Source organism: Rutilus rutilus (genome assembly GCF_951802725.1).
Source record: "Rutilus rutilus genome assembly, chromosome: 20".
Lineage (NCBI taxonomy): Eukaryota > Metazoa > Chordata > Actinopteri > Cypriniformes > Leuciscidae > Rutilus > Rutilus rutilus.
In genome coordinates this window covers 34,433,170-34,459,515 of record NC_140225.1, presented here as the reverse complement: position 1 = coordinate 34,459,515, position 26,346 = coordinate 34,433,170, and the positions used below count along the sequence as shown (strand labels likewise).

The following is a 26,346-nucleotide window of genomic DNA, read 5'->3' as shown; positions in this document are numbered from 1 at the left end:
ATGATATTTTGCACACTGAGATTATTAAAAGCGTTGCTCTGTCATATCATGTCTTGTTGCCTCATTTAAACATTTTAAATAAACGTCTTTTAATTTTATATCATTTGTTTTCTTAAGGCCTAGATAATATTTTATATTCATGTATAAATTAAACAATTTAATTTACGATGTTTGTAATGTTTTTACACTGCAGAGTAATGATGCTAAAGTGCAGCTTCGGTCACAGGAATAAATTACACTTCTAAATATTTTTCAAATACAAATAAGCTATTTTAAATTGTAAAAATATTTCTATATATTGCAGTTTTTGCTGTATTTGTGAGCAGAAAAGACTCTTTAATTTAAACTCTTTTAAGATTAATTAATCTTACCGATCCAAAACTTTTGAACGGTAGTGTATATAAATATAAATGTAATATATTGTTTTTCATGAATGCATTTTATAAGAATACAAATAGTAATTTGTATTTTATTAGCATTTTAATCGGATTGTTTATGAAAAAATGACACATTATTTGCATATAGTGCTTCTCGGTGTAAAATAACTCCTCAAATGTGACCCTGGACCACAAAACCAGTCACATGTTGCACGGGTATATCAAACGGGTCAAAATTATCGATTTTTCTTTTATGCCAAAAATCATTAGGATATTAAGTAAAGATCATGTTCCATGAAGATAATTTGTGCATTTCCTTCCGTAAATATATCAAACATGTATTTATGTGAGTGAATGCAGCACAATCGCCAACATAATCACGGACATAAATGCACAACTTTAAAGGAGATTTTCTAAATGTTTCTGTTTTTTTACACCCTCAGATTCCAGATGTTCAATATCTTGGCCAAATATTGTCCTATCCTAACAAACCATACATCAATGGAAAGCTTATTTATTCAGCTTATTTTATTCACAATGTAAATCTAAATAAATAAAAAATGACCCTTGACTGGTTTTATGGTCCAGGGTCTCAGATGTGAGTGTGTGTGCAAACCTGCTGCGGGATGAGCGCTCTTCTCCTGATGCGGGACCGTTGCAGTGCCTTCTGGGTAGGTGTGTTTGATGAGCAGGTCCTGTTTGCTGGAGCCCCGGGGCATCGTGGAGGACTGGATATACGGGCCGACGGCTGCCACACGGGACACTCCTGTAGGTGGAGCCGGCTGGCCATCAGGAGGACACTGTGGAGAACACTCAATCGCATCACAACACTGAGCACATCATCACACAGAGACACCTTAGCTGAGGCCCAAACCTCATTCTGTGCCATTCTGTAGTATGAATAGTGTGAGTAGTGTGTTCACTCTGATAACTCTAAAAATTTGAATTTTTGGTGTGTCGCATGAGACATGATGGTGACGTCACTGATGCGGTTTGTTAGCTTATCCAGTACAGCGCGGTGCGGCTGCGTTGTTGATGTGAAAACTGGCGGGAAAACTCTTCCTGCTGACGAAAACTCTCTCAGCTGGAGGCAAAAATCATGCAAAGACACACATGACCAAACCTGCACGCATGACCAAACCTGCACGTTGGTCAGAGCTGAGTGTGTGTGTGTATCAGCTGAAACACTGTCAACAGAAAGCGCTCAGCACTCGCTCAGATCAGATTGCGCTCGTTTGCGCCCTCTTGTGGGCATAGGAGACAATACAGTACTTTTATCCTCTAACATTAAGTATGTAATTGTATTTTTAATATAATTCGAATTTTACTAATATTTAAGAAAGAAATTCAAATTGAGCTTTTCAGACAGTTTGACAGCCCTAATAAACAAACTGTGATGTGAAACAGCAGAACAGATCCTCTTGAATGAGTGTGAGGAGTGTGTGGAGTGTGAAGAGTGTGAGGAGTGTGAGGAGTGTGAAACAGCAGAACAGATCCTCTTGAACGAGTGTGAGGACTGAGGAGTGTGAGGAGTGTGAGGAGTGTGAAGAGTGAGGAGTGTGTGGAGCGTGAGGAGCGTGAAGAGTGAGGAGTGTGAAGAGTGTGAGGAGTGTGAAGAGTGAGGAGTGTGTGGAGCGTGAGGAGCGTGAAGAGTGAGGAGTGAGGAGTGTGAAGAGTGTGAGGAGTGTGAGGAGTGTGAAGAGTGTGAAGAATGTGAAGAGTGAGGAGTGTGAAGAGTGAGGAGTGTGTGGAGCGTGAGGAGTGTGAAGAGTGTGAAGAGTGAGGAGTGTGAAGAGCGTGAAGAGCGTGAAGAGTGAGGAGTGTGTGGAGCGTGTGGAGTGCGGGGAGTGAGGAGCGTGAAGAGCGTGAAGAGTGAGGAGTGTGTGGAGTGCGGGGAGTGAGGAGTGTGTGGAGTGTGGGGAGTGAGGAGTGTGAGGAGTGTGTGGAGCGTGAGGAGTGTGAGGAGTGTGTGGAGTGCGGGGAGTGAGGAGTGTGTGGAGTGCGGGGAGTGAGGAGTGTGAGGAGTGTGTGGAGTGTGAGGAGAGTGTGGAGTGCGGGGAGTGAGGAGCGTGAGGAGTGTGAAGAGTGTGAAGAGTGTGGAGCGTGTGGAGAGTGAGGAGCGTGTGGAGTGAGGAGCGTGAGGAGTGTGTGGAGTGTGAGGAGTGTGAAGAGAGTGTGGGGAGTGAGGAGCGTGAGGAGTGTGAAGAGTGTGAAGAGTGTGGAGCGTGTGGAGAGTGAGGAGCGTGTGGAGAGTGAGGAGCGTGTGGAGTGTGAGGAGAGTGTGGAGCGTGAGGAGCGTGTGGAGAGTGAGGAGCGTGTGGAGTGTGAGGAGAGTGTGGAGCGTGTGGAGAGTGAGGAGCGTGTGGAGCGTGAGGAGTGTGAAGAGTGAGGAGCGTGTGGAGCGTGTGGAGAGTGAGGAGCGTGTGGAGTGTGAGGAGAGTGTGGAGTGTGAAGAGTGTGGAGCGTGAGGAGCGTGTGGAGTGTGAGGAGTGTGAGGAGAGTGTGGAGTGTGAGGAGAGTGTGGAGTGTGAGGAGAGTGTGGAGTGTGAGGAGTGTGAAGAGTGTGAAGAGTGTGGAGCGCGAGGAGCGTGTGGAGTGCGGGGAGTGAGGAGCGTGTGGAGCGTGTGGAGAGTGAGGAGCGTGTGGAGTGTGAGGAGAGTGTGGAGTGTGAAGAGTGTGGAGCGTGAGGAGCGTGTGGAGTGTGAGGAGTGTGAGGAGTGTGAGGAGAGTGTGGAGTGTGAGGAGAGTGTGGAGTGTGAGGAGAGTGTGGAGCGTGAGGAGTGTGAAGAGTGTGAAGAGTGTGGAGCGCGAGGAGCGTGTGGAGTGCGGGGAGTGAGGAGCGTGAGGAGTGTGTGGAGTGTGAGGAGAGTGTGGAGTGTGGAGAGTGAGGAGCGTGTGGAGCGTGTGGAGAGTGAGGAGCGTGTGGAGTGTGAGGAGAGTGTGGAGTGTGAAGAGTGTGGAGCGTGAGGAGCGTGTGGAGTGTGAGGAGTGTGAGGAGAGTGTGGAGTGTGAGGAGAGTGTGGAGTGTGAGGAGAGTGTGGAGCGTGAGGAGTGTGAAGAGTGTGAAGAGTGTGAAGAGTGTGGAGCGCGAGGAGCGTGTGGAGTGCGGGGAGTGAGGAGCGTGAGGAGTGTGTGGAGTGTGAGGAGAGTGTGGAGTGTGGAGCGTGTGGAGTGCGGGGAGTGAGGAGTGTGTGGAGCGTGTGGAGTGCGGGGAGTGTGAGGAGCGTGAGGAGTGTGAGGAGAGTGTGGAGTGTGGAGCGTGTGGAGAGTGAGGAGTGTGAGGAGAGTGTGGAGTGTGAGGAGAGTGTGGAGCGTGAGGAGTGTGAAGAGTGTGAAGAGTGTGGAGCGCGAGGAGCGTGTGGAGTGCGGGGAGTGAGGAGCGTGAGGAGTGTGTGGAGTGTGTGGAGCGTGTGGAGAGTGTGGAGTGTGGAGCGTGTGGAGTGCGGGGAGTGTGAGGAGCGTGAGGAGTGTGAGGAGAGTGTGGAGTGAGGAGCGTGTGGAGAGTGAGGAGCGTGTGGAGAGTGAGGAGTGTGAGGAGAGTGTGTTCACTCACAGGAAGGTTCTCTTTCTGCTGCAGCGCCGCCTTCTTCTTCCACAAGCGGTCTCGCAGTTCATTCACTCGTTTGTCCATGTTGGCCACCTCATGGTTCCTCTTGTTCAAGTTCTCTCTCTGCTGCTGTAGTCTAGTGTTCTGCTCCAGGTTCATGTTCTTCCTCATCTGGTGAACACACACACACACACACACGTTTGTATGCCATCTTTGTGGGGACTCTCCATAGACGTAATGCTTTTTATACTGTACAAACTGTATATTCTGTCCCCTTACACTGACCCTACCCATCACACACACACACACACACACACACACTGAGCTCTGTATCTTGGGCAGTACCTGCAGTTCCCTGTAGAGTCGGTCCAGCTCGGCCCCTGCGTTCGGGTCCCTGTGGAGCGAGTCCATGGACCCGTGTTTCAGGCTCTCCAGCTGTTTACTCAGATCCTCCACTCTAGACACGGCCACCACCAGCTCCTTCTGCTTCTGGAGGAGGAGCCCGTTCATCTGCTCCACCTGCTCCACTGAAGCACACACACACACACACTGATGAGCTTCTGTTCTGTTCGGTCAAATGGTTCCGCAAGTAACCCGAGACGTCTTCGCTGGAGAAGCGGGACAGCGGTGCTCACCCAGTTTCCCGTTGCTGATGCGCTTCTGCTCGACCTGCCCCTTCAGCGCTCGCACCGCCTTCAGCTGCTCCTCCTGCTTCTCCACCGCGCTCCTCAGATGCTGGAGCTTCTGCTGCTCAGACCTCGCCTGCTGATGCCGGAGCTCCTGCTGCCTGAGGAGAACCACACGCTGCTCCTGAAACACACACACACACACAGAGGACATCAATGACCATCTGAGCCCGGGGGCTTTTGCTGGAAACTTCAGAACTTTTAAGACTGACACAAGCCAGAAATTCATATCTAAATCATAAAATGAATATTATAATACAGTTATAACACAGTTATAATACAGGCTTTGACAAAAACAAAAAGTTTTATATAATGATCAATCTCACATTTCAGGCTATAAAACCTAAGGCATGTCAAATTTATAGTCAAGTCACCTCTGTTTATATAGCGCTATTTACTGTACAGATCGTTTCAAAACAGCTTTACAGTGATAACACGAAAATAATGCAACAAAGTTTGTTTCTAGAAGAAAATAATGTCATAGTCCAAGTTCAGAAATGGTTCATTTTTGTTGTAAAAAAGTTAATTTAGTCAAAAAAAAGAAAAAAAGAAAAAATTAAATATATATATATATATATATAGCCACTCAACAAAAAAAATGTTCTTTTATTATAAACCATTATACATATTAATTTAAAATATGATTATATATAGCATAATATTCAAGATAACTTGTAATTACATTTTTTTCGAAAGCACATTAGCTTCTTGTTAATCCACCAGTTGTGATTTACAACACTAAGTGTAAGATGGGTAAAAGCATGGGTCGGAAAAACAGCAGAAGTTCTGAATGAACATGCGACTTCAATCTCGGTCAGTAGGTGGCGCTTATCCAACAGCAGAAATAAACTGTTTTTTTATCTGTAACAAAGACACTTGCGGTTATAAACGCTGCTTTATTAGGCATTCATCCTTGGAATAATTACTTTGATTAAAGGACAAGTTCGGTATTTTACACTTAAAGCCCTGTTTACAGATTGTTTCTGATGAAATAGAACGGTTAAGATAAAAATTTGGACACATGCTGCTGTCCCGAGAATTTTAGGTGATATGCTCACACAAAAATCGCTGCAACTCCATTGACTTGTTTTGGATGTGCTGTGAGGTACGGTATTACTCCGCCACCAACTGGGCTGGAGTGTCTATTATTCAAGCTCTCAACGGGAGAATGTACGGGTGTGAGGCGTTTGGAAAAATAGGTCCACAGGTTTTACAACGAATGGTAAAACACCTGTTGGAAAGCATCTTTTGCAGCGATTTTTGTGTGAGTTTATCACCTAAAACTCTCGGGACAGCAGCATGTGTCCAAATTTTTATCTTAACCGTTCTATTTCATCAGAAACGATCTGTAAACAGGGCTTTAAGTGTAAAATACCGAACTTGTCCTTTAACCTTTTTGTGTTTTTTCCCCACTTTCCCTTCAGCCTGTAGCGCTGTTTCGTTCTGGCTTTGGCAGAGCATAAAGGCCAGTTCTTGTAAATAGCACCGTACTAACAACATTTTGTTCATGTTTAATTCAAGCACTTTCGAGGTGTTTGTTTTTACAGACTTTCCAGTCCTTGAATCCACATGTCTGAATTTCAAGCACTTTAAAGAAGAGTGGGTAACCTGACTGTTTACAAGGTCACATGGGTCAAAAACAACGAAAACAATCACTTTTTTGTGCATTTTAGCAGATTTGGGATCGGTAAGATTTATGTTTTTAAAACAGGTCTCTTCTGCTCACCAAGGCTTTATTTACTAAATTAAAATGCAAAAAAACAATAATATTGTGAAATATTATTCCAATGTAAATCAGCTGTTTTCTATGTGAATATATAGTGAAGTGTAATTTATTCCTGTGGTCAAAGCTGAATGTTCAGCATCATTACTCCAGTCTTCAGTGTCACATGATCCTTCAGAAATCACTCTAATATGATGATTTGATGATCAAGAAACATTTATGATTATTATCAGTGTTGAAAACAGTTGTGTATAAAAATGTCACGATACTTTAATGACTAGAATGTAAAAAAAAAAAAAACATTACTGTGACTGTTTATTGTCTATTACTGATATTTTTAATGAAATAAATGCAGCCTTGGTGAGCAGAAGAGACTTGTTTTAAAAACAGATAAAATCTTACCGATCCCAAACTTTTGAATGGCAGTGTATAGATATATATATGAAGAGTTCAGATGCAAAAGCCTCTAAGTGCCATCTGAAATTTATACTTTTTAAAAATGATCATTCTAGAAGAAAATTTCAGATGGCACTTAGAGGCTTTTGCATCTGAACTCTTCATATATATATAAATATTTAAAAAATGACTCATGAAATAATTTTTTGTTCATATCTCCCAACCGAACGCATGCCTCCTCCACCCTGAGAGGTTCTCGTGTACCTTTGAGGCCAGGAGCTGCTGCTGCGTGTCGATCTGACGCTGTTGTTTAGCCGCCATCTCCTGCAGCTCCGCTAGAGTCAAGTCCATCCGCGGGCCGCTAACCTGCACACACACACACACATCAGTAAACACTCCTCCGTTTCCTGCTCGACTGCATTCCTCTCATAGTTTCGTCTGCAAGAGCTTGTCAGAGAGCGCCGGTTCTCGTATGAAAGCGGGTGAAACTCACCCCGTTCTCCGTGCGTCTGTCTGAGGGTTTCTTCACGCCGTTCCTCTTCTGACTCAAACTCCTGGAATCTGAAACACAAGCACACACTCAAAAACAGCAAAACTGCACAAAACATCTGCTCTTTCAACATCAGAGGCTATATCAGATCGGGAGGCTTGAGATTTGATCTGTAAACTCTTTCGGGAGGGGTAAATCTGGGATAAATCGGCGTAAAACTCCCAAAGTCTGAGCCTGGTTTCAAGGAGTCGTTCACTTCAGAATTAAAATTTCCTGATGATTTACTCTCCCTCACGTCATCCAGGATATTCATGTCTTTTTCTCTTCAGTGGAAAAGAAATGAAGGTTTCTGAGGAAATCATTCCAGGATGTTCCTCCATATAGTGTCTTCAATGGGGTCCAACGGGTCGAAGGTCCAGATGTGAGTTTCAGTGCAGCTTCAAAGTGTCAAAGTTCACATATCTAGACAAACCAGCGGACATTTTAGAACAAATTCAACATTTATGCATATACTTTAAGGTTGAAAGGTCAAGCGTGACGTGGGCGAAAGAAACAATATAGTGTTTACAAAGCGAATGTGCAAAGACTAAGTCAAACGGCATTTACAAAAAATAAAGTAGTTAAAGGTAAACCAACGATTTCGGACGATTTTGAAGTTGGAGAAGATAATTAAGATACATTTTCCGCCTACATCAGGTGACCCCCTGACCTTTCAAACGTGATTACGTAATGCGTGACGTCGTGGACGTGCAAGACCAGCATTTGTAGTTATAAGTATATAAATGTTTATTTTGTTCTAAAATGTCCGCTGGTTTGTTTAGATGAGACTCTTATTCCTCGGCTGGATCGTGTCGAGACTTTGAAGCTGCACTGAAACTCACATCTGGACCTTCGACCCGTTGGACCCCATTGAAGACACTATATGGAGAAACATCCTGGAGTGTTTTTCTCAGAAACCTTCATTTCTTTTCGACTGAAGAGAAAAAGTCATGGACATCATGGATGACGTGGGAGAGAGTAAATGATCAAGAAATGTTAATCCTGAAGTGAGCGACTCCGGTAGGATGAGTGGTCTGAAGCGTGGCGTACCGGATGCTCTGCCATGACGTAGGAAGAACCGAACCTCAGGCCGGGCCTGTCCCCACTGTATCAGCAGATCCATCATCTTCTCACTCTCACCTACGGCACGCTCTGCACACACACACACACATTTATATTAGCAATTAACATTTTAATCTAACTAATTATTATCAAATTCAGCGCAAATGAATCGCAGATCACAGGTGTGTGTGTGTGTTATCTCAGAATAAACCCCTTCAGGTGTGTGTGTGTGTGTTATCTCAGAATAAACCCCTTCAGGTGTGTGTGTGTGTGTTATCTCAGAATAAATCCCTTCAGGTGTGTGTGTGTGTGTGTGTTATCTCAGAATAAACCCCTTCAGGTGTGTGTGTGTGTGTGTGTGTGTTATCTCACTCAGAGTAAACCCCTTCAGGTGTGTGTGTGTGTGTGTGTGTGTGTGTTATCTCAGAATAAATCCCTTCAGGTGTGTGTGTGTGTGTGTTATCTCAGAATAAACCCCTTCAGGTGTGTGTGTGTGTGTGTGTGTGTGTGTGTTATCGCACTCAGAGTAAACCCCTTCAGGTGTGTGTGTGTGTGTGTGTGTTATCTCAGAATAAACCCCTTCAGGTGTGTGTGTGTGTGTTATCTCAGAATAAACCCCTTCAGGTGTGTGTGTGTGTGTGTGTGTGTGTGTGTGTTATCTCAGCTTTGTTCAAAATTATGCTTTTTTTATGAGACTAACCCACATTTAAGCGTAAAAAAAGAAAAGAAAAGAATGAATGAAACTAGAATGTTTTTTCTTTGTTTGTTTAAAAGCAGAGGCTCTGCTCTTTCTTGTGAGATATATATAGAGAGAGAGAGAGTGTTTACATATTCACAGTCACACAATATTCCGGGAGCCATCAAAGTTTTGTGAATATGATAAAAAATGATGGAGTCGTAACCAACGCAGAGAAAAGAGTTGAGAATTATTAGCCACATGTAAATGCACTCGATAATAATGATAATAAACTATTTTATATAGTGCCTTTAAAGCAGCTTCTCATGGCACTTCACACAATACAAATATACAAAGAGAAAAATAAATAGTAATGTTTTTAGTTTTTTTTTTAAAATACACAGATAGAAATATAAAGCATACAAAAAACAAAAGAACACACTGGAATACAAAATAATAAAAACCAAAAGCTAACCTAAAAAAGTGAGTTTTTAGATTGGGCTTAAAAATGCTTAGATTTTGTGCATCTGTGTGTAACTGGCCATTACTTTGCAATTTAATTGTGACATTTACTAGCAGTTTACAGAGTGAAGATGTGTTCTGTGCGTGTGATCAGAGTTTGAAATCAACTTTTTCACTCACCGGCCAATTTGGCTACTAAATATTTATGTTTCCGGCCATTCAGAACTTCTACTAGCCACACAAAAAAAATTGGATTTCATACATTAATTTCTTATTCAAACTAAATCCTGTGGCCCAGCATCTCCTCTTCCTCTCTCATGGACTGATCAACACAGGACAGAGAACATCAGAAACTGTAGGATGTTGGAAAATAACTCTCTTCTGTTCGCCAAATGCTTTTTAATCTTCGCTTTTGGTTCCGTGCAAATGAACAAGCGCGCCGTTATTAGTTGTGTAGTGACGCGTGTGTAATCCAGATATGAGCAGATTCTGTGCAATACACTGTATTTAATATATCATGAGGACTCAGTATTTGTGCTAAATCTGCGCAGATTTATCTTACTGGAACTTCCCCAGCAGAGTGAGTGAACATCATCATGAGTAACCCGCCGAACCGGCTGGTGATTGGACAGCGTGACCCGCCACCGCTGATCTTTCCCCGCGTCAGGTGTGTGTTAATGTGAAGCCCTGCGTGTGTGTGAAGCTGTTCTCACCGGAGCCTCGCCACACCTCCGCCAGATGACAGCTGCTGTCCCCGGGGTCTCGGCACAGCTCCAGCACGTCCGCACACACCGTCTCCGGCGTGATCGGCACCTCGCTGAAGTGCTGGTCGTTATTGCTGAGGTACACGGTCAGGAACATCTGAAACACACACAGGACACGCACAGTTAGAGCTGCACACACACACACACACACACAGGACAGGCACAGTTAGAGCTGCACACACACACACACACACACACACACACACACACACACACACAGGACAGGCACAGTTAGAGCTGCACACACACACACACACACACACACACACACACACACACAGGACACGCACAGTTAGAGCTGCACACACACACACACACAGGACAGGCACAGTTAGAGCTGCACGCACACACACACACACACACAGTTAGAGCTGCACACACACACACAGGACACACACACACACAAACACACACACACACAGGACAGGCAGTTAGAGCTGCACACACACACACACACACACACACACACACACACACACACACAGGACAGGCACAGTTAGAGCTGCACACACGCGCACACACACACACACAGGACACGCACAGTTAGAGCTGCACACACACACACAGGACACACACACACACACACATACACATACACACACAGGACAGGCAGTTAGAGCTGCACACACACACACACACACACACACACACACACACACACAGGACAGGCACAGTTAGAGCTGCACACACACACACACACACACACACACACACAAACACACACACACATACACATACACACACAGGACAGGCAGTTAGAGCTGCACACACACACACACACACACACACACACACACACACACACAGGACAGGCAGTTAGAGCTGCACACACACACACACACACACACACACACACACACACACACACACACACACAGGACAGGCACAGTTAGAGCTGCACACACGCGCACACACACACACACACACACACACACACACAGGACACGCACAGTTAGAGCTGCACACACACACACAGGACACACACACACAAACACACACACACACACATACACACACAGGACAGGCAGTTAGAGCTGCACACACACACACACACACACACACACACACACACAGGACAGGCACAGTTAGAGCTGCACACACACACACACACACACACACACACACACACACACACACACACGCACACACGCGCACATACACACGCACATTCTGTTTCAGGCATCATCTCTTTCAACACAAATCCGTGCAGAATTCAACAACAAAAAGTAAAGGCGAAACAACGGTTTCCATTTCAGTTCTGCAAAATATTCCCTTTCCGGCTGTCTGTAAACCTCCTCATGCGAGCGTGTATATGCTCCAGCGATATATGGGAGATTTCGCAAAATCGACGTGTTTCCATTGGGTGTATTTTCAGTTTGCGTGATTTGAAGGGTAACGGAGACGTGGCTAATGAAGCACACATCATCAAACACCACAACACAGTTATCTATCCTATACCTATCCTAGTGAATGTGGTTATGACTTCAGGAGAGACACGGCAGGCAAAAACATCGGTTTTTTTACAGGTCAATTTTGAGATTTTTGGATATTTGTCTTCAATAACACGTCTTCTTTCAGGCTTGTGGTGAAAAAAAGCCTGTTTATATAACATTTTATTCCAAAAAACATGGCGAAAATATTTTTTTAAGGCTATTTGACAGTATATTCTGATTTACAGGATAACAAAAGTAGATATCCATAAATCCCTCTGTGATTTTTTTTTTCCCCCATCTAATATGTGAACACAATGATTTTTTTTTTAACCTGGCTTTATCCAATACTCAGATTTCGTTTTTTTTTTATATATATGCAAATTAGCACATATTTAATTAGATATTGCCTAATTTGCATATTTAAACATTAAATGACAGAAAACTTGTAATAAATTTTTTCCTCATCTTAATGTAGGTAATCAACTTGGAAAGTTTCATGGTGATATCTGCTAGTTAAAATGTTACCCTATTCACCTGTAGTGTCTTGCCTTAAAGTGACAGCAGCCTAATAAACCTGCTCTGTGTTGAACAGAGCTGCACGACTAATCCAAATCCACCCGGAGTCACGATTAGGCTTTAGTGCGATTAAGAAATAGCAACGGCTGCGATTGTTTTACATTTTTAATGGAATAAATCTCAGCAGTGTGTGTGAAGAGCGTCTCAGTGATCAGGAGTGAAGTCTGAGTCTGAGGCGCTCATTACGAGCATCTGAACAAGCAACACGTAAAACATCTTCCTAACCCTACGAGATGCGTTTGCAAACCTGTCCGACACAAGAGCGTTTAATAACCTGTTTTCTGCAGAGTAGGGAGATTTCTGTTCCCACAGAGCCTCATATTTCATATTAAAGACACTGACTCTTAATATATCATATTGTTATATTTGTTCTTAAATACTCTATTCATAATGAAAATGTTATGTAACAGTGATACTTCTTATGTTGTCAAATATTATTATAGCTAAATACAAATATTTAACCAAATTAGAAATATTAATGTTACAATAACATTTTCATTATTAAATTATTCATAATTATTATTAGTTATATTAATATATAAGCCCGAAATGTTAGAAAATTTAAATTGGAAGATCAAGTTTTGACTGTACATTATTAATCTAGTAAAAACCACATAAACTGAAGGTAAAATTACCTGTTCCTTTTTTTTTTTCGTTGGCAAATTTTTAGATTTAGTGCAGTGTTATTTTAGTTATCATTAGGGTTGTGCCGATAGACGATAGTATCGTGTATCGACGATAGACAGAGATATCGCCGATGGCAGATGCCTTTGACGATATCAATACGATAATTGGCTCGTTTTCCTATTAATGTATTAAATCATTATTATTATTATGAAGCTAGTATAGTTACAATTATATTTGCCTTGCCTAAATTCATAACGACATCTCACCACATAACCACACTTGCGACATCACATAGCCACACATGCAACGTCACCGACGCGCGCGTATGAGGACTCCTCAAAGAAAACATTTTTAAAACAGAAAAAAATTACATCCCACAACGAAATTGAATTGCAAGGTGATCCATTCACAAATTGCCAAGAGTGCTTGTTTTAACAGACGCATCATTCTTATACAGAGCCAAGATGAAGACGCGGCATCGTTGTTCGTCAGTATTTTGTTTCCATAGCACATTAACAAAATATTTAATGACAGTAAAAACACTAAAACCAGTACAATTACAAAATATTAATTATAATAATAATATCAATAAAATTATATAGGCCGCCTAGGCCTAATAAAGTCTTTAGTAGGCTACACGAAGCATCTGTGAAACTCTGCCTGTGAAAATCACAAGCAACTTCAAACTTGTTTAACAAGAAATATTCTTCAATTTTTTTCACTGTCAATAATGTAAGTCCACAAGAGAAATATTAAGCCAGTAAATTAAGATGCTGTAGCCTACCGTTATATCCACCGTCGTCTCTGAGAGAACGCGCCGTTAATGCAGTGAAAGCGCAGTCCGTTTCTGCTTTCGTTTTCAGGGAATGATCGCGTTTACATGCACGTTATTAACTCGATTATGCTGAATAAACTGACAATGCATGTGGTCATGTAAACGGATTAACCCATTTTCCTTTATCAGAGTCAATAGTCATAAGTAAGTACCGATCGACTTTTAGATTTTTGCCTCTGATTTCTCCCGGCATTTAAAACCCGCGTTATTTCGGTTTATTGAAGTGCGGTGCGCATAAGTGAAGTGCATCCAGACAGAGAGAGCACTGGTAGGAGGACATATCGCAGACTCCGACTCTTTCTTGACCCAATAAATTAAAACGTGTTCTCATGATCTCGTGCAGAAGCAGCCTACAGTCAAAATGCTGCATCAGTAACGGCATGAGAGGATAATGTGTGTCCGTAAATTTCCCGCTGACATGTTGAAATATACAAGAATGGTCAGATACAAGAATGATTAGGATCTTTTTTTTTACCTCACTATACCAGGAAACAACCTGATTTAGCCTATTAATAAACACTCCACCTTTGCTAGCAAAATAGAAAAAGATTCTCATTTAAAACGAAGTAATAAAACAAGCAAATTGATGAGTAAATAAGCAAGTTAATAATCAAATAAGTAAGCCCCGCCCCCCTCACGATAATATCGTGTATCGCCGATCTCACAGGCTGACGATAGGACGATATGAAAATGGAGCATATCGCGCAACCCTAGTTATCATAGTTTTATTAATATATTAGCTTTCATCTGTATATTTTTAGTTTTTATGGTAATTTTAGTTTAATTTTGTGCTTTCATTAGTTACGTGCTTTTGTCATTTTATTAGTTATTGCCATTTATTTCAGTTTATTTCCAAAGCAACCTTTCTAATTATCGTTTATTTAAGTTTTCCAACTAATATGTAGCCTATATATAAAATGTCATAATTATGACATAAGCCAATGAAGACAAATCATAGTATAAACAAATCATACAAGTTAGACGAGATTAAAAAGTAGAAATTGTGACTGACTTTTGTGTCATATTATGTCACAATTATGACTTACAAAAGCATTTTTTTTTGTGTGTGTGCCAGAAATATTGTCTTTAAAAGATCAAATATGCACTTATTTTAACAAAAACAGCTTATATTAAACATGTTACTTTCTGAGATCGACGAACATTCATCTAATACAGTCATATGCGCAATGAGTGACAACATTACACATTATAATAATATATCTAGAGTAAGTTACAGATGAGATATTAAAGAAGAAAGCCTACAGAGCTTTTATGATCTTATACAAACAAGTGAATGAAAACAAACCCGTCGACTCACCGGCATCATCTTCGCGTCGCGCTGAGGAGTTTCCCAACCCGGATCGGAATGTGTGATTGTTCGCGGTTTTAGTAAAGTTATAAATCGAGGTAATAAATATTAGATGTTCGAGAAAAACACCAGTTTCATATCAGATAAAACAAGTGCCGAAGCGTGTGACGTCAGAGGCCTTCCCAAACTTTCCATCGGCGAGAGTTTCTGTCGGCGAACATCGGACGACCGACCACGAATGTCGAATATTGTTTTATTTTCCACAGAAGCGATCAAATGTACACGCGGGAGAGAATGTTCAGTGTCTCTTATTACAGTCCAAAGTGTTTATTTGTTCCTTGCGATGTTTCTCTCGCTCTCCGCTCTCGTCCTGACGCCTGTTGCTCCTGAGGGAGCGCGTGACGTCACGCACAGGAAGCCCATCCCTCTGGAACTCCTCGAGCCAAGATGGCGGCATGTTGTTTTTTGTCCTTGGAAAATATATATATTGTTGTATACCAGTTCAATAGTATGTAATGTAAGGATACAAGTAGTTGATGGGAGAAGCGGGGATTTCTCGCAACTTTAAAACAGTTGAATCACTTCAAAACGTTCGGAGGCTCTGCCGCCATCTGCCGGTGAAGACGTGCACACGCAACGAGGAAACGGGGTTTCATTTATGGCCCCAACCCCCCATACTTTCCCCACATACTTTTAACATGTTCATTCATTCTACATATAGGCTAAGTTCAACATAGCTTTTCGTAGAATCTGAGAGTTTCTATAGAGTTCAGATTCTGCCTCCACAGTTATTCGATTCATTTTTGGTTGCACTTTTGTCATTTAAAGCAAATCTGTAAAGCTACAGTATAAGCTAGGCACTGGTTTTGTGTGTTTATTACTTGCTTTGCCAAAATCACACAATACTAGAAGAGTTGCAGGCCAATATGTTTAATAGGCTATGCCATAGCCAGCAATTCATTTGATTTTTAATGAATTTCATTCACTGGTGTGAACTGCTTATGTCTATTTAATTTAGAGTAAAATTCTTAATTAGCAAATTATCAGTGTAAAGTGACACATGAAATTGTCAGAAATTGAGCAAAATTAATTACATTTGAAAGACTTATGCACCCCTCAGATCACACTAAACTTTTTCTTAAAATATGATAAATAGTGTGTTTTTTTAACAACCCAATGAAAATGTACGTTAACCACTTTCAAAATTGTATATTGTTAGAATTAGGCCAACATGCCAAGATTTTATTACATATGAGCTCAACTTCAACTTAAATAAATATAGCTTTTAAATAGCTTTCACCCTACAGAATATGTAAACATTTTATGATTTAATGCTATTTATAGCAGTGTTATTTTAGTTATCACAGTTTTATTAATATTTAGAATTAGCTTTCATCTTTATATTTTTAGTTTTTATGGTAATTTTAGTTTAATTTTGTGCTTTCATTAGTTATGTGCTTTTGTCATTTTGTTAGTTATTGCCATTTATTTTAGTTTATTTCCAAAGCAACTTTTCTAATTTTCATTTAATTTAAGTTTTCCAACTAATATGTAGCCTATATATAAAAATTTTTTTTTTTTTTTAAGAGCACTTGTCATGGCAAGCGAAGCCAGACGGTGGCGCAATTCACTGTTTACTGCAAAGCCCGTCTGGTGAATGATTCACTTGTTTGAGTCGGTTCTATTCAATGAATCGGTCAAAACGATTTAAATCGGTTCGTGATTCAGTCTGACTCATTTGGACAGTTCATGCGCCGACTGAATCATTTGACTCGTTGTAAAAATATAACGCGATACGAACACAAAGTACAAAAACGCTGGATAAATTGGAATATTATAATATTATAAATTGAAAATTAATTAAATTAATTAATTAAGAATTAATTTTCATTGAAAACGAGCCTGAAACGCGCGACGTTTTCCAGTGATGAAGAAGATCTTTATTGACATCAGTTGAGAACGACTCAGGTAAACGCATTTTCCAAACAAAATGGTGAAATGAACGTGAGAGCACAGCACTTGATATAAAAATGACCTCTATGTCTGTTCGGAAAGAAGTATATCATCATTAATGTAGGTTATTTTTCTTGTTTGTTTTTACATGTAGGCTTACCCGTTTAGTGACTCAAAATCCTGCCTTCAAACTCTGGAATCTTTGAATTTAAATCAACCAATATTTGCTGGCATATTAATCAAAGTAAATCAGTTATGGAGACTCAATTACAGCATCATTGTAAGGATTCCAAGACAGTGTCCGAAATCGCATCCTTCTCTTCTATATAGGCCTTGGGCAAAAACAGTAAAGGAGTAACGTTAGGCGAAAGTTCCCGGATGACCGACTGCTTCCTACTTACTTTTCTACGCTAAATTTTATAAAAATTTATTTATTGTATTGTTTGTTGAATCTGTGTCTGCCATGTAATATTAGCATGTGAAGCTGACAAACTTATAATACAACCAGATCAGCACATTATGAAAATAATGTAAAAATAAAACTTTTTCCCCTACAAAACATGTGCCACAATTATTGGCACCCCTAGAAATTCTCATGAGTAGGTATATTTGTATGCTTTTAAATTAGGAACACTAGGCTAATCCCCACAACTGTGATCAGACAGCACTACGTAACCTCAACTTCTTTGGTCAAATGAGACAAAATAGAGCTTTTCGGAAAACAAACCAGAGGTGGATTTGGTGTTTAACAGAAACCGAAGCAATGCAGGAAATGAATGGAGGAATGAAGAACTCAGAAACCAAGGAGAGATGAATCCAAATGCAGATTAACTCTTTCCCTGCTATTGATGGGGCTATCCACGTTTTCACTGTTATACAGTAGGGGGCGCTGTTACACACTTTACTTCTGAAAGACTACTGAATCTCCTGATCAAAACACAGGCGAAGAAGAAGCAGAAACAAGCGATAGAAGCATTGCTGACGCACATGTAAATCAAAACTGTCTAAAGTTACTGAATGAAATGTTGAACCCATGAAGAGGAAACGACTGTGAAGCTTTAAGAGTGTTGATGGACTCGATCTACTCCATCTGTGTTTTAATCAGAGTATGTGAGCGGAGTGTGTGTGTGTGTGACAGAGTATGTGAGCGAGGAGTGGAGCGGCAACAATTTTCCCTCCGAGCTCCAAGCATTTAATAATTATTCCGCTCCGGCTCCACTCCGTGTTCACTCCACTCCGGGTTCACTCCACTCCAGCTCCACTCCGTATTCACTCCACTCCAGGTTCACTCCGCTCCGGCTCCACTCCGTGTTCACTCCACTCCAGGTTCACTCCGCTCCGGCTCCACTCCGGGTTCACTCCGGCTCCACTCCAGGTTCACTCTGCTCCGGCTCCACTCCGGGTTCACTCCGGCTCCACTCCAGGTTCACTCTGCTCCGGCTCCACTCCGGGTTCACTCTGCTGCTCCGACTCCACTCCGGGTTCACTCCGCTCCGGCTCCACTCCGGGTTCATTCGGGTGATTTGGCAAGTCAACTGTAAGGTTACATTTGCCAGCATATGTCCCAACATTGCAAAGAACCAACAGGAAAATAAACGTGTGCCTGTATTAGCAGCGTACTTGTAGTAAATGATTACAAACTTCAGCATATTCTGAATCTCTAGCATTTAATTATAGACTTCTAACCAACATCCTCTTGTTATTTCCAATGAGCAATATAATCCTTCAGACAAAAAAAAATTTTGCTGTAGCAAAATCACGAACAGTTTTCGTTCAAAAATATAGAATGATGTACCAGCAGCTCTCATCCAAACATAATGCTTGTGGACTTACGCATATTCTGAATAATTAGTAACATACAAAGCCGCTCTTATACACACCTGAATAATAAAGAGTTATGACTTGGAATGTTTGCTGTATACCACAATCAAAAACAGCTTATACAAAAAAAGTGAATGAACATCTGCAGAGCACAGTCAAAAAGCACTGATGCACACTGTGCCTGTGGAGGGCAGTATAACGTGCGTATAACAGATCGGTTTACAGCATACTGATGTGAAAACTAAACAATACAGAAAGCAGCTCTCATACAAAAAATACTAAATAGGTCACAATGAAATTGCCTAAATAGGTCACAATGAAATTGCCACTTTTCCATACGTTAGCTTTTAACGAAGAGGGTGCCGTTCGAATTTGGCGCTCAGCCATCATGCGTCTCTGGCTGCATTCCAGTCCAAAATTGTCATGCCCTTCACTCGCTAACTTCCCTCCATCTCGTTCACTCGGATGTACGTCATTGCTTACGATGCACGAGTGCCCTCTACTGGCGGAAACTGCAATGGGCTGAACTGGAATGTCCTAAGCCCTTGATCACTTGGAATCAGCTGTGGAGTTGATTGATTTATTGATTTATTTTTCCCTTTAAGAATTTGTTTAATGCAGCATCTAAATGTATATACTGTAGGTGTGTTTGGGTTGTTAAAAAAAAAAAAAAAAGAAATAATATATCATAGAGCTGTTTGTTGTGGTGGTGATTAGATGTGATCTGTGGGGACGTCACAATTGTACTGCATTGTGGGACATATAGGTGCCTGAAGTGTACATATGAAGTAGACTCGCTCCCTCTGTCAAAATCAAGGGAACGAGGGTCTGTCCATATAAACTTCATGAAGTGGAACGCACTTCAAAATGGCGGCAGGGATTCCCCCGAGGGGAAGTGCTAAGGGAAGTTCGCAAGTGCGTGTCTAAAAGTGGACTGGAACGCAACCTCTGTTATGTACACGCCACAGACTGTCCGCGCACTGCACGTCCACTTTAGAGTTCCGCCTTTTGCGTTCCGTCAATATTACGTTACTAAAAAAACAAACATTTGTGAATCGATTCAGAATCGTCCACGTCTGCATCGCGATGCATCTAAGAATCTATTTTTTCTTCACCGTATTAAAAATAATTAATGTAATTAATACAATTTATCTGTGTTAAAGCTAAACGTGATTTTCTGTTTCTATTTTGTTGTTTGATTAACATTGGATTAACAAACAGCTGGCAGCGTGGAAGCTACTGCCAAATATATCTCAATGGGTCCTGCGATCGGGTCTCACCCACCCAGGTTCATGGGGGTCCTACCCACAGCGGTGGCCCCGAGCAGGCTCTGGTCATGGAACAGGAAGTAAAGACTCTGCTGGCGGAAGGGGCCATAGTATGTGTACCTCTTCCCGACAGGGAAACCGTTTTTTACAGCTGTTACTTTATCGTTCCCTGAAGGATGGGGGGCTGCGTCCCATTCTGGATCTGCATCTGCTGAATCAGTCGGTCATGCAACTCAAATTCAAAATGTTAACCTTGAAGCAGATCGTACCACAGATCAGATCAGAGGACTGTTTTTCAAAGCTTACCAATATCAGGTTCTTCCATTCGGTCTAGCTACATCGACGATTGGTTGATTTTAGCTCAGTCGCATCAGCTAGCGGTTCGACATCGAGGTGTCGTTCTCACACACATGGAAAGATTGGGGTTGAGGTTGAACGCCAAAAGAAGAGTACTTTCTCCATTTCAGAGAACCACTTTTCTAGGCGTAGTTTGGGATTCAACAACAATGCAAGCACCTCTCTCTCCGGCACACGTCGAGTCGATCCTAACATCAGTAAACCGATTAAAGCTAGGCCGGTCACTCACTGTCAAGCAGTTTCAGAGACTGTTAGGTCTGATGGCAGCAGCGTCTAATGTAATACCTTTTGGCCTGTTGCACATGAGACCCCTGCAGTGGTGGCTCACGACCAGGGGGTTTTCCCAGAGGGGAAATCCTTCCCTCACAGGTTGGGGAGCGATCCTAGAGGGTCACTCGACTCAAGTTCTGTGGAGGGGACACCATCTTTCCTGGCACATCAACTGTCTGGAAATGATGGCTGTCTTTCTTGCTCTCAAGAATTTCCTCCCAGACCTCAGGGGCCAACATGTGCTCTTCCGCTCAGACAGCGGAGTTGGTTGCCTATATAAATCACCAGGGGGATTTACGCTCGTGTCCACTCTGCTAATGGGCGCACCAAATCCTCCCGTGATCCCAGGGGAAGCTGTTGTCTCTCAGAGCAGCTTACATGCAGGGGCTGAGGCCTGGGGAATGGAGACTCCACCATAAAGTGGTGCAGCAGATATGGGAAATGTTTGGCCAAGCTCAAGTGGATCTGTTTGCGTCTCGAGAGACGTCTTGCTGTCCACTCTGGTTTTCCCTCACGAGGGACTGGATGCTATGGTTCAGATGTGGCCGAGGCTACGTCTGTATGCTTTCCCCCCAATCGCTCTACTCCCGGGGGTTCTGGAGAGAGTTCGCCGGGACAAAGTTCGGCTCACCTTGATTGCTCTGAGGTGGCCGGGCAGAGTATGGTTTTCGGATCTAGTATATATCCTCGACGGCTCTCCCTGGGAGATTCCAATCAAGAGGGACCTGCTGGCCCAGGCAGGGGGCTCAATATTACACCCCTGCCCAGAACTGTGGAAGGTGTGGGCTTGGCCTCTGAGGGGGCCCAGCTCATAGATGCTGATCTCTCAACCGAGGTTGTGGAGACCATTCTTTACTCCAGAGCTCCCTCCACGAGGAAACTGTATGCATTGAAGTGGAGAGTTTTCACCTCGTGGTGCAGTGATCGTCAACTGGACCCAGTTAACTGCCCTGTTGGTACAGTGCTGGAGTTCCTGCAAGAGCGATTTACTGCAGGTCTATCCCCGTCCACTTTAAAGGTCTATGTGGCGGCCATAGCTGCTTACCACGTTGCTTTGGGTGGTATGTCTTTAGAGACAGACCCCTTAATAACACATTTCCTCCATGGCACTTTGAGGTTGAGGCCTGGTACCGGCATGGGATTTGGCCGTGGTGCTCCAAGGCCTATCCCTGGCTCCCTTGAGCCTATTGAGGAGGTTCCAGATAAGTTTCAGGCTCTCACGACGTTGTTCCTCCTGGCTATCACTTCTTTTAAAAGGATAGGAGATTTACAAGCTTTGTTGGTTTCCCCTTCTTGCATGGATTTTGCACCAGGCATGGTAAAGGCATTCTTTCACCCTAGACCAGGGTACATCCCAAACATTTCCACTAATGTGGCCAGATCCATTATCCTGCATGCCTTCTGTCCTCCTCCATTCCAGGATGCCGACCAGGAAAGAGATAATTTGTTTTGCCCAGTTAGGGCATTGGATGCTTACGTCCACAGAGCTGCCCTGTAGCATAGATCAGAACAGCTGTTTGTATGTTTTGGACCTCCTATTTATGTATTTATTAATTTAATGTTTTATTTGTATAGGGACAGATACAATAAAAATAGATAAAACTGTGACAACAGCCATTCAATGCGTGTATCATGGTGCTTGTAGCTAAAGCTAATTTGCAACAACCTAATAAAGGGTCACCAGCATCTAAGCAGAGAATGAACAAATGGAAAGTCGAGGCTATCTCTCTTGCCTACGAATCAGCCGGACTGCCTACCCGTTTGGTAGAACGGGCCCATTCGACTAGGAGTATGGCTGCCTCTAAGGGCTTAGTGTCAGGAGTTTCACTTCAAGATGTTTGTGATGCGGCGGGCTGGTCCTCATCGCACACATTCGTGAGGTTTTATGACCTAGACTTGGGCTCCACACCTGGGGCTCAGGTGCTCTCATCTTAGTGCTTTCTCGATTCACACTAGACAATCACTGGTCATTATGGCGACGTGGGTATAGACGTTCCCACAGCGCCAATCGACGCAACGTGAGTTCCCTTTAAAGGAAATGCCTCGGTCACGACTGGAACCTCGGTTCCCTGAAGAGGGAACGAGACGTTGCGCAGCCCTGCCATACTCCCTGCATGTGTGTTGGCGACTTGCTTCAGCCTATTAGAAGCTAGCATTACACTGTTTGGGCAGGCTTTATAGTGTCCTGGTTGGTGACGTCACCCACCTCCGATGTCGCGTCACACTATTTGACTGATTTAATTTGCACTTCTCAACGCAATCACGCAGAGCGTTCCCACAGCGTCAATCGACGCAACGTCTTGTTCCCTCTTCAGGGAACTGAGGTTACAGTCGTAACCGAGGCGTTTTGGTGGTTTTAGATTAAATGAAATCAGGTGGACGTCATTGTCTAGCGGCTTGTTTTGAGTTAGAGTTAGTACAGAGAAATGCATGTAACAAACTTTTGCCATGTAATTTTATCCACAAGGAGGAGCAGTGGAGGAATGTGTGTGAAGTAAATCAGATGCCAAGTGTGGAGAAGTCTTTTCAGCATATCCTTTTGTCCAGAAAACCTTTCATTAAGATGGACACATTGTTATTGTTATTGTTGCTGACGCTTTACACTGGAAGGATACGCAACATTCTGTCTTTATGTTTATTCATCTTTGCACTGTAAAAACATTTTGGTTGCGCAAAAGAACACCAATAAAGCCCAATACAAAAACATGGTTGGAATGCATGACCTCATAACATGCTTAATGCTCTATATTAATTTTAATTTTCATGGTTTTGTTTGCAAACATTGTAGGAATTCATATTCACTGTGGTGAAGGCATATTTTCATTGTTACTCACTGATATCCACTATTAGACGTTTTGCTGGTGTCTGTGAAACGCTGGATGATTGCATTCCAAGTTTGATGTTGCAAAACACCATTTAATGAACTATGACTTTCTCAAAAAGAGTGGCCGTTGAATAGTTCATGTGATAAAATAGAGAAAACTTCAATCAAAGTGCAATGCCGAGACAATCTACGTCATCATCAGAGGCAGAGAAATGACTGTGCAAACAAACAAGAATCTGATTTTTTTTTTCTCTTGCTCTCTTCAGCCAAGGTTTGGATTTCAATAAAGAAGTCAAGCGACAAAAAAAAAAAGTCCACATGCTTTCCACAAAGGCTGTGTCATTTTGCTCCCTGCATTGCTAACCTTCCCCCATCCCGAAGCATGATTATACAGGGCTGTTTTGGGGAGGGGAGGGCCGTGGGGGTTCGGACCCCTCTCTTCACAGGGGCCTTTGCCTGAGGACGGGCGGCGGCGGGCCATGTGCCGTCTGAGAGAGAGAGAGAGAGAGAGAGAGGGGAGTTTAAGGTTCTGCCAGGGGTGGGGGCGAGTGAGGATAGGGAGGGGTGCAAGAGAGAGAGAGAGAGAGAGAGAGAGAGAGTGGGAGGAGTCCGGGAACTGCTATTTGTAGATCCTTGTGATGGATTACTGCCGTGTGTGTGTGAAGAGAGGATAGAGATTTTTTGTTCCTCGGATCCCCTTTCTTTAGTCGTGGAGCGCGTTACGCACACAAGCGACCAAGCAACTCCTCCAAGAAGAAGAGGAAAAGGAGAGTTTGTGCGGAAAGTGAAGCAGCCGCTTTTTTTCTTCCTCTGGAAACGGTCTCAGAGATCATGAGAGGAGGATACGGATACTCTGCGAGGCTGGTGGAGGTGTGTGTGTGGATCCTGCTGGTGTGTGAGGCGGTCGTGGCGTGTCCGGCGCTCTGCACGTGCAGCGGCACCACTGTGGACTGCCACGGGCTCGGGCTCAGAACCATGCCCAGGAACATCCCCCGAAACGCTGAGAGGCTGTGAGTACACACTTCATGTCCATCTGTGTGTGTAGGTGTTGGGGAGGAGGGTGTGTGTGTGTGTGTGTGTGTGTGTGTGTATGCATCATTACCGGGAGGAATTCAATGAGAACAATAGCTGGATGAGGCACTGGCGTCCTGGACAGGTACAGTCAGACGTGATGTTGACATGAGGAGAAACTTCCCATATCACTCCTCCAGCTCGCTCTTCAGAACTTTCCCTTCTCCTTCCACTCGTTCCCCCAGTCACGTTCAGACGAGAGGATCTCTGTGCATGGGGTTTAGGCATTCTCTACAGTTCTGCAGATAATCATTTGTGCACAAACAAGTATTCATTACTTCCAGTGTTGGGTAAGTTAAGGTTCTTGCACACTGAGTCGTATGCGTCATTCGGTGGCTCTGGATTGTCAAAAACCTCTAAAAATGCTTCTGATGCAAAAAACGCAGAAAATCAAACCCGATCCGAATTTTTTTTAATGCCGGACGAAAGTTTCGCAGGGAGTGTGTAACCGTGATTGACACAACGTGAGGTCGTATTTATTTTTTTAACGTGCAAAAATTCCTTTACCCTAAAAAAGTAATTAATTACTAGTTACTAATTACATCTTCAACAATGTAATTAGATTACTGTACTAATTACTCTCTCTAAAAAAGTATTTAATTACTTAATACTAATTACTTTCTAAATCCCACATCACCATCAATCAGTTGAACAATTCAAGGATAAACACGAAACTGCTCTTTTAATTCTTTAAATAAATACTATAAAATTGCATGAATTATGCTTAAACTGACCAAACAATTTAAAGGAGGAATGTTACTTTTTAACATACTTTTAACGTTCTCATGTGTCAGACAATACATTTTGATGTTAATCCCTCTATTGCTTTATATATAATTGTATAGTCATTCTCTAAAATGCAATAGTTTCGCAAATAATCATTTGTTAACAAACTAGTATTCATTACTTCAATGAGCTCATTGTTTCTGCCTTAAATTATTACATTGTTTAAATTAATTGTTTATACATTTTATCTGTGTGATTTGTATATGTACATTTCCGAAATACATAACTTACGACAGTTACCTAAATTGTAATGTAGACTCGTGCATTTTCCGTAAAGCTGCTTTGAAATGGTGTGTATTGTTAAAAGCGCTATACAAATAAATGTGAATTGAATTGAATTGAATGAGGAAGTCTGTGATGAATTATACTTGTCAGAACAGCCTTGAGATTTGAAGGAATTCATGTTTTAAATCAGCTAGTTTAATGTTATACACTGATAACAATGATTCAGTGATGAAGTAAATGCTTCAGAAAAAAACAAATGCAATTTCTACATGGGAAAGTTCAGGCAAGAATTCAGAAAACAAAGTAAATCCTATATTAGTGCTCAACTGAAGCGTGTAGAAATGAAAGCGCAAGTGTCAACATTAGGTAAACCTACTCAACTTTTCTAATGTCCCTCCTTCAGCTCGCTCTTCAGAACATAGCTCTCTATAGTTCTGCAAATAATCATTTGATAACAAACAAGTATTCATTACTTCACTGAGCTCATTGTTTCTGCCTTAAATTATTACATTGTTTGCATTAATTATTGAATTGTTTATACATTTTATCTGTGTGATTTGGATATGTACATTTCTGAAATGCATAACTTAGACAGTGTCCTCTGATGACAGAATACTCTAAGATTGTAATGTGGACTGTAAAGCTGCTTCGAAATGGTGTGTATTGTGAAAAGCGCTATTCAAATAAATGTGAATTGAATTGAATTGAATGAGGAAGTCTCTGATGAATTATGCATGTCAGAACCACCTTGAGATTTGAAGGAATTCGT

At 42.3% G+C, this 26,346-nt stretch overlaps 2 protein-coding genes across 6 annotated transcripts in view; one reads left to right on the top strand and one right to left on the bottom strand.

The window, feature by feature from the left end:
- Nucleotides 1-15,441, bottom strand: part of tp53bp2a (tumor protein p53 binding protein, 2a) — a 33,925-nt gene extending 18,484 nt beyond the window's left edge. For 2 of the 4 annotated variants that reach the window (XR_014625614.1, XM_084391902.1), the window contains exons 1-9: nucleotides 15,012-15,408; nucleotides 10,172-10,319; nucleotides 8,309-8,410; nucleotides 7,223-7,290; nucleotides 6,994-7,095; nucleotides 4,560-4,734; nucleotides 4,270-4,451; nucleotides 3,931-4,095; nucleotides 994-1,177 (exon numbers count right to left, since the gene is read on the bottom strand). Coding sequence is in view for 2 of the 4 variants with exons in the window: in XM_084391902.1 (XP_084248028.1) it covers nucleotides 994-1,177; nucleotides 3,931-4,095; nucleotides 4,270-4,451; nucleotides 4,560-4,734; nucleotides 6,994-7,095; nucleotides 7,223-7,290; nucleotides 8,309-8,410; nucleotides 10,172-10,319; nucleotides 15,012-15,020 (1,135 nt within the window). In the remaining 2 variants the exon portion in view is untranslated. Of the gene's footprint in view, nucleotides 1-993; nucleotides 1,178-3,930; nucleotides 4,096-4,269; nucleotides 4,452-4,559; nucleotides 4,735-6,993; nucleotides 7,096-7,222; nucleotides 7,291-8,308; nucleotides 8,411-10,171; nucleotides 10,320-15,011 lie in introns of all 4 variants that reach the window. The other 2 variants (XR_014625613.1, XM_084391903.1) reach the window with 2 other exon arrangements.
- A 1,514-nt stretch (nucleotides 15,442-16,955) lies between these two features.
- The window catches only part of slit1a (slit homolog 1a), a 115,170-nt gene continuing 105,779 nt past the window's right edge, over nucleotides 16,956-26,346 (top strand). Inside the window, exons 1-2 of one of the 2 annotated variants that reach the window (XM_084391495.1) lie at nucleotides 16,956-16,970; nucleotides 24,203-24,505. In XM_084391495.1, the coding sequence (XP_084247621.1) occupies nucleotides 24,327-24,505 (179 nt within the window). In that variant the 5' untranslated portion in view covers nucleotides 16,956-16,970; nucleotides 24,203-24,326. Of the gene's footprint in view, nucleotides 16,971-24,137; nucleotides 24,506-26,346 lie in introns of those variants that run through there. The other variant, XM_084391494.1, reaches the window with a different exon arrangement.